The sequence below is a fragment of the Salmo salar genome, chromosome ssa06, assembly GCF_905237065.1.
Source record: "Salmo salar chromosome ssa06, Ssal_v3.1, whole genome shotgun sequence".
Lineage (NCBI taxonomy): Eukaryota > Metazoa > Chordata > Actinopteri > Salmoniformes > Salmonidae > Salmo > Salmo salar.
In genome coordinates this window covers 39,855,624-39,863,990 of record NC_059447.1, presented here as the reverse complement: position 1 = coordinate 39,863,990, position 8,367 = coordinate 39,855,624, and the positions used below count along the sequence as shown (strand labels likewise).

General features: G+C 45.4%; 1 protein-coding gene across 1 annotated transcript; it reads left to right on the top strand.

Annotated features, from left to right (window-relative positions):
- The first annotated feature begins 695 nt into the window (after nucleotides 1–695).
- On the top strand, nucleotides 696–7,733 carry gosr2 (golgi SNAP receptor complex member 2). Its single transcript, NM_001140385.1, is given in 6 exon segments — nucleotides 696–851; nucleotides 1,501–1,565; nucleotides 3,782–3,890; nucleotides 4,549–4,681; nucleotides 4,901–5,041; nucleotides 6,214–7,733. Coding segments are annotated over 6 exon segments (639 nt in total). The 5' UTR covers nucleotides 696–822; the 3' UTR covers nucleotides 6,376–7,733.
- Nucleotides 7,734–8,367: the final 634 nt, after the last annotated feature.

Genomic DNA, 8,367 nt, shown 5'->3' with positions numbered 1-8,367 from the left:
CTTCTCCCAATCTCATCTGCCTGTGGAAAGTTTGATATCATTATTGTTGGTCTGTCTGTATCCGCGGGCAGAGGAGGGAATGCTGGATGGACAGACAGGTGTATTCCGACACCAATCTGTGGAAAAAGGGATAATTAGACAAAGCCAGGGTGAGCTGACAAAACTTTGCCTGGAGACGTCTTCTCATTAAGTCTTTCCAGTTACATTCGTCTCCCCGTCAACAGATGAGCCCTGGTTGGATTGAGGGGGAGAGGAAGTTTTTTTGTGGGAACAGAAAGCACACTGTCTGTGATTCAGATTAAGGGTATGATATATGACATGTAAAATGCTGAGAATAGATGTAGTTCAATAAGTCGGACTTTTGTTAAGGTAGTCTAAGCATCAAATGAATCAAAATAGAAACATGATTTAAAAAGCATCACTCAAATCTAGAAAGCTCACTTCCAGTTCACAAATGTAGACTATTATCATGCCATATTTTGGTGTTGAAATGAAAGAGAGAAAACATGAATATCGTTTAAATTGCACTAACTTTAAATCATTTTATTTAGCATTTTCCTACATTTCTGCTTCTACATTGTTAGATTGGAGCTGTCGCGCTACCTGTACCTGCCTCGTAGTGTCGCTGCAGCGGATCTTTGGCTTTTATCACTCGGTGGAGCTTCCGTTATTCCATTTCCGTACACAAATCTTCTCAACTGATGACGTGTGCGTTGCACAAAAATCCACTTGTTTTCAGTTTCACAATAAAACCGGCTAAAGGTATTCCTCTATAGACCGAGGGTATTTTTTGTGGATTGTGTCTTGAAACATAAAAGGAAAATGGAGTCATTGTACCATCAAACAAATAAGTGAGTGTTTCTGTTCTCTTTCAAAAAAAGAAGACATCTAACGTAGCTCACTTGCCTTATGATATACCGCGTTACTGTAACTAGCTGGCTAGCTAACAACATTTCATGACAAAGATAGTTTTAACTAACCCCTTCCATTAGTGGTCATGGTGTCAAAAGGAAACTAGCTAGCCAACCAGCTATAGATAGCCATAGATCCATGACCAACAATATTTAACTATCACCACTGTAACGGTACGCTGCGTTCATATCAACTGGGAACTCAGAAATCTTTGACTTCAGTGCATTCAAGACTAAAAGGAACTCGGAAAAAATCTAGCGCTGACTGGGAAACATCGTTTTGAACGGTCATCCAACTCGGAATTCCAAGTCGGAACCTCGAGCATCTTTTCAGAGTTCCGACTTTCTGACCTAAAGATCACTGACGTCATGATTTTACCTTGTTCCCAGTAGTCTTGAAAGCACCATTAAATTCACTCTCTGTAGTTTACGTGTCTAGCGTGTATTACATTTCTTCATACCATTGTATAGTTCCTTGTCTATTCAATAGATCTTTATCTAATATTACGCTTCCATATAGACCTCTGTTTAATATTTACGGTAGCCTAGGAATAATTATATATTTTTGCTCTCTGTCCTCTTTGATCAGGCAAATCCACGAGGTGCAGTCGCTCATGGGACGCCTGGAGAACACAGATCGTCAATCTGTCCACTGTGAGTTCACTCTTTCTAAATAATGTATCTTCTGCATTCAATGGATGTTGCAAGTGTCAACCTCCCAGAAATGTTCCATATGCACAAAAAGCTTATTTCTCAAAAATGTGTTTACATCCCTGTTAGTGAGCATTTCTCCTTTGCCAAGATAATCGATCCACCTGACAGATGTGGCATATCAAGAAGCTGATTAAACAGCATTATCATTACACAGGTGCACCTTGTGCTGAGGACAAAAAAAGGTCACTCTAAAATGTGCAGTTTTGTCACACAACACAATGCCAGAGAAGTCTCAAGTTTTGAGGGAGCGTGCAATTGGCATGCTGACTGCAGGACTGTCCAACAGAGCATGTAATGTTTATTTCTCCACAATAAGCTGCCTCCAACGTCATTTACAGAATTTGGCAGTACGTCCAACTGGCCTCACAACCACAGACCACATGTAACCAGGCCAGCCCAGGACATTCACATCTGGCTTCTTCACCTGCGGGATTTGTCTGAGCCCAGCAACCCAGACAGCTGATGAAACTGTGGGTTTGCACAACCGCAGAATTTCTGCACAAGCTGTCAGAAACAGTCTGAGGGAAGCTCATCTGCATGCTCGTCGCCCTCACCAGGGTCTTGACCTGACTGCAGTTCAGCGTCGTAACCGACTTCAGTGGCCAAATGCTCACCTTCTATGGCCACCGGCACGCTGGAGAAGTGTGCTCTTCACAGATTAATCCTGGTTTCAGCTGTACTGGGCAGATTGCAGAAGGTGTGTTGGCGTTGTGTTGGCGAGCGGTTTGCTGATGTCAACGTTGTGAACAGAGTGCCCCATGGTGGGGTTAGAGTATGGGAAGGCATGTGCTCGTTGTTGGGAGCTTAATTGCATTTTATTGATGGCAATTTGAATGCACAGAGATACTGTGACGAGTTCCTGAGGCCCATTGTCGTGCCATTCATCCGCCGCCATCACCTCATGTTTCAGCATGATAATGCACGACCCCATGTCACAAGGATCTGTTCACATTTCCTGGAAGCTGAAAATGTCCCAGTTCTTCCATGGCCTGCATACTCACCAGACACGTCACCCATTGAGCATGTTTGGGATGCTCTGGATCGGCGTGTACGACAGCGCGTTCCAGTTCCCATCAATATCCAGCAACTTCGCACAGCCATTGAAGAGGAGTGGGACAACATTCCACAGGCCACAATCAACAGTCTGATCAACTCTTTCTTCGCTCTGCATGAAGAAAATGGTGGCCAGATACTGACTGGTTTTATGATCTAGACCCCTACCTTTTTTAAAGGTATCTGTGACTAACAGATGCATATCTGTTCTCCCAGTCATGTGAAATCCATAGATGAGGGCCTAATTAATTTATTACAATTGACTGATTTCCTTATATGAACTGTAAATCAGTAAAATATTTAAAATAGTTACGTTTTTATATTTTTGTTAATTATTAATTTGGAATTTACAACTAGGCAGTATTTACATATTTTCCCCTTTTCCAGTGTTGCGCAGCCCTTTGAGCCAAACTGTACCATGCCCTCCCTAATGATTGTTTTGGAAGGTGGGCAGGGCGGGCAATGTTCTGTGAGCCAGGCTGGTGCCAGGGCAGGAAGCATAGGGGTGGTGGCAGAGGGACGACTGGGAAGTCTTCTCTAAAGATAATGGTGGCAGCCAGTCGGAATGACATCATCTCACATGTTAGAGGGTGGAATGATGCAGCAGGTGTCCGAGCGAGGAGTCACTCAGTCAGTCAGGATGGGAGGGGGTGGGGGACAAGATGGTGCTAGTCCTTTTAAAGGGCAGATAAAAGCTTCCCACAAGCCTAGTGCTGCTGTCACCTTGGAATCAAACGCTATCTAGAATCTCAGCAGTCTGAGAATGAAACGGGTGTAACGATAGACTTCAAATAAGAATCAGTGGCTGATTTGTCTTCATGAAGAGATTATGTACAAGGCCCTTTGTTTCAATGTGGATTAACTTCCTCTGCGAAGTTTGAGGAAATAACATATTTGCTTTCATCCCTCTCTTGGATTCACCTGAAACCGTGGGGCTATATTCCATGGTAGCATGGAATGTGGAAATCTTGTCTGATTTATTAGAATGAACATAACTTTAACATTTTATTTTGTATAAGATTGGCCTATTTGGGGAGTGAAACAACTGTTCAGGGTGTGTTTAATTGTTTGTGTGTGTGGGTGTGTGTGCGCGCTCTCTCCAGTGTTGGAGAACGATCTGCAGGTCAGAATCGACCAGATCTTCAGCCATTTGGAACGTCTGGAAATCCTGGCTAGCAAAGAACCGCCAAACCGCCGTCAGAACGCCAAACTGTGAGTACTCAAACTGCATCGGTGACCCAAATACACCAGAGGTGGCGTGGCGATGAATGTTTCATAAAGATGGGTGGGACCGGGACGAGGTCGCAGCTAGATGAAACAGGCAGTGTGTTTCTCATCCCCTGTGGCGACGCGGCTCTGTGAAAACATTCCCTCGGAAGCCCCGGCATTCCTGCCGCGTTGGGCAAGGCGTCACGTCAGAGCTGGGTAAACAGGCCCCAGGGGACAAACTGCTGCGCCCCGTCCCACAGCTCTCCTCTGATCTCAGGGCAGCTACAGTACGCTGGGGCCGCAGGGCTGAGCCACGAGCAGGTGATGCTCAGGAGGAGCGGGAGAGAAGGGTGGAGGGAGACAGGCCCTCAGGTGTGTCAGCCAGGTGGAGAAGTGGAGAAGTCAGGTTGGGAAGAAGGGAGGCATGTTGACTTATCTAAGTGATGATGGAAAGCTTTTATTGAGAGCTAGAAGACATCCATACAGAGCATACCAAGGGAGATGTCATGAGTTAGTGAAGGAGGAGTGACTGAACCACAGTCCTGAAATGCTGGATGGGGCTGGAGGCAAAGGCAGCCATCTTTACCCTCTGAGATTTCCTCTGCCATTATTCGGCTGGGGGGTAAGAAGAATGTTGTCTCTGTCTGTGTCCCCTCCGCAGGCGGGTAGACCAGCTGAAGTATGATGTTCAGCACCTCCAGACGGCCCTGAGGAACTTCCAGCACCGCCGCTACTCACGAGAGAGCCAGGACCGAGAGAGGGAGGAACTCATGAGTCGTACCTTCACCACCAACGTCAGTAGTAGTGGCCCACTCTAAAACCACATGTAATCATCAGAACACACTCATCTCCCATGTAGCACTACAGTAATGTCTACACTCATGTAATGATAACCTAAAACATGCATGCAAACTCTGCTTGATACACCACAACTGGTGTAACATGGGCAATAAAACCTAAATACATTTATTCGGGGAACATTGTTGAGATATTACCGGTATTGTCCCCTACAGGATGCAGACACCTCCATCCCCATAGACGAGACGTTGCAGTTAAACTCCAACCTGAACAACGCACACAGAGGCATGGACGACCTCCTGGGCAGCGGCAGCAGCATCCTCACCGGACTCAGGGACCAGAGGGGCACGCTCAAGGTGTGTGTGTTTGCCTACGTTACGGGCCTTTCCCAACAATGCAGAGAGAGAAAATTATAGAGAATAAATACACAATGAGTAACGATAACTTGGCTATATACACGGGGTACCAGTACTGAGTTGTTGTGCAGCGGTACGATGTAATTGAGGTAGATATGTACATATAGGGAGGGGTAAAGTGACGAGGCGACAGGATAGATAATAAGCAGTAACAGCAGCGTATGTGATGAGTCAAAAGAGTGCAAAATGCTGATAGTCCTGGTAGCTATTTGGTTAACTATTTATCAGTCTTATGGCTTGTTGGTAGAAACTGTTCAGGGTTCTGTTGGTTCCAGACTTGGTGCATCGGTACCGCTTTCCGTGCGGTAGCAGAAATAAGTCTATCACTTGGGGGGTTGGAGTCTTTGACAATTTTCAGGGTCTTCCTCTGACACCACCTGGTATAGAGGTCCTGGATGGCAGGGAGCTCGGCCCAAGTGATGTACTGGGCCATACACACTACCCTTTGTAGTGGATGCCAAGCAGTTGCCATACCAAGCGGTGATGCAGCAAGTCAAGATGCTCTCAATGGTGCAGCTGTAGAACGTTTTGACGATCAGTTTTTTTGTTGTTGACACTTTGCCAAGGAACACTGACCGTGACACGGCAAGGCAGGTCCCTGTCGACGGTATCCCAGCGAGAGGAATCCGTATTCCCAAAACAAACCCTGGCTGACCCGGTTTCTGTCAACTGTAATGATAACTATGTGTAGTAGAAGTGTGTGTGTGTGGTGCTGGTTGTCAGCAGCAGGCTAAGTACATATTTCCAGGGAGGAGAAGAGATGGTGTTCCTGGTGGAGGCTGCTGTGTGCCTCCTGTTATCAGGGTGTCTGGTGATCAGATGGGCTGGCCGTGAGAAACAGCTGAGGGACAAACCGGGAGGACAGAACGGCTGGGTGTGGTTCCTCAGACAGCCTCTCCCTAATCAGTTGAATAGAGCTCTGTCATGACCAGGCTAAATGCAGGTTATGATACTACTGTGTATACAGTATTCCCTCAAACAAACAGCATTGAAGCAGAATACCCATTAATAACTCACTTCAGCTTTTTCTTCAGGAAACAACAGCACAATCAATGGAACTTCAGCAGCTAATGTTTGATGTCTTGTCTCCCCTCTGTCTTCCTTAAATCCAGGGGACCCACAAGAAGATGCTGGATGTGGCCAACATGCTGGGTCTGTCCAACACGGTGATGAGGCTGATCGAGAAGAGGGCCACCCAGGATAAGTTCATCATGATTGGAGGGATGCTGCTCACCTGTGTGGTCATGTTCCTGGTGGTCAAGTACCTGGGCTGACCATGACCGCATCTGCAACCACAGTTTTGCGTTGGTCTTGGACATTTTTGCACAATAAGCCCATAAGATACGTGAACGGTGAAAATAGGCTCGTCTTCAAATCGGAGAGTTCCTTGAAAGTATTGGTTCCGATCGGAAGTCGAGGAATTATCCGTCTTTTAATTGCCATGGGTTTTACCACCCACTTCTATTTCAACCACTCTTTGTTTGCACCAGTTAAATGGGTGCTAAGCAAGACATACACTGAGTGTACAAAACATTAAGGATGCCTTCCTAATGTTGAGTTGCACCTTTTGCCCTCAGAACAGCCTCAATTCATCTGTGCATGGACTCAAGGTATTGAAAGCGTTCCACAGGGATGCTGGCCCATGTTGATTCCAATGCTTCCCACAGTTGTCAAGCTGGCTAGATGTCCTTTGGGCGGTGGACCATAAGTGATACACACGGGAAACTGTTGAGCGTGAAAAACCCAGCAGCATTGCAGTTCTTGACACAAACCAGTATGCATGGCACCTACCCTGTTCAAAGGCACTTTTTTGTCTTGCCCATTCACCCTCTGAAAGGCACACATACACAATCCACGTCTCAAGGCTTACATTTTTTTAACCCATATCCTCCTTTTAAAGTGATATCAATAAGGGATCATAGCTTTCACCTGGTCAGTCTGTTATGGAAAGAGCAGGTGATCCTAATGTTTTGTACACTCAGTGTCTGTACTTTAATTTTACTTCAAACTGAACGTGCAACCATCATTCCAGCTCGCTGCCACTCGTCTCGCAGGTCATCCACCTGACAGCCTCTGTGTGAAGCTGTAGGTTGGTGAGGATGAGGACGTTTCATATGACTAATTACCTTTTTTCAAACCAATTATCCTTCAAGGTCCACTTGCTTGCCTTAGTCTCCCCTATAATGAGTTCTCCATTACCTTGTGGATGGCATTCATTGTGGTTTCATCTTCATCTATTTGAAGCATCATTTTACTGTTTGCTGCCATTGTTCCCAAATGATGATGATTCTTAAAATGGACAGAGAAATGTAGTTATCTGGAAATGGATGAAAAGCTGACGTTGCCCCTTACCTCATCACACATCCTAATGACACTGCCTGGAGAATACTTATGTCACATTAACCAATACAGGTAGCCCAGGGAGGAAGAGGGCAGTTAACAGGGAGGGACCTGTGCCCAAGATACAGACCGAGAGTGAGAACAAAACATGTTTGTCTGAACAAAGTGTATTGTTGTCACACTTTTAAAATGTAAATTATCTGGACATTTTCTTGGCCCTAGTCTCACTGTTAGTGCAACCAAGGTTGAAATTGTAATTCTCTGAAGATAAAAAAATTCAACATTTTAAAAACAACTTGTCTTAATTGGTCTCTGTAGTGTACATTATTGTCCATGTAATCTGGCAATTGAATTAGGTATGAAGCATACCCCATAGTTTAAATATATCTCTCACACAATAGAGTTTACATTTACAACAGTAAAGCTATTGTTTGGAGGGATTTTCCTTCCACTGTTTGAAATAAAATTACTTTCAAGACTAGTACTTGAGGGGCCCTAGTCTGGGGACCTATCCGGACTGTGCATAGGAACCCCTACCATCACATCTGACATGTTAGTCATTTAGCAGACACGCTTATTCAGAGCCACTTTAATACAATCCTGGGAGAGCAATAAGCATAGAATGTTCCAGCAGGTAGATGAGAAACTATGGATGAAAGGTTTTACGCTGAAATTAGACAGCCTGACTCCTGGTCTAGCTGTCAGCGAGGCTACATAACTGAGCTCTAGAATTAGACAGCCTGACTCCTGGTCTAGCTGTCAGCGAGGCTACATAACTGAGCTCTGGAATTAGACAGCCTGACTCCTGGTCTAGCTGTCAGCGAGGCTACATAACTGAGCTCTGGAATTAGACAGCCTGACTCCTGGTCTAGCTGTCAGCGAGGCTACATAACTGAGCTCTGGAATTAGACAGCCCGACTCCTGGT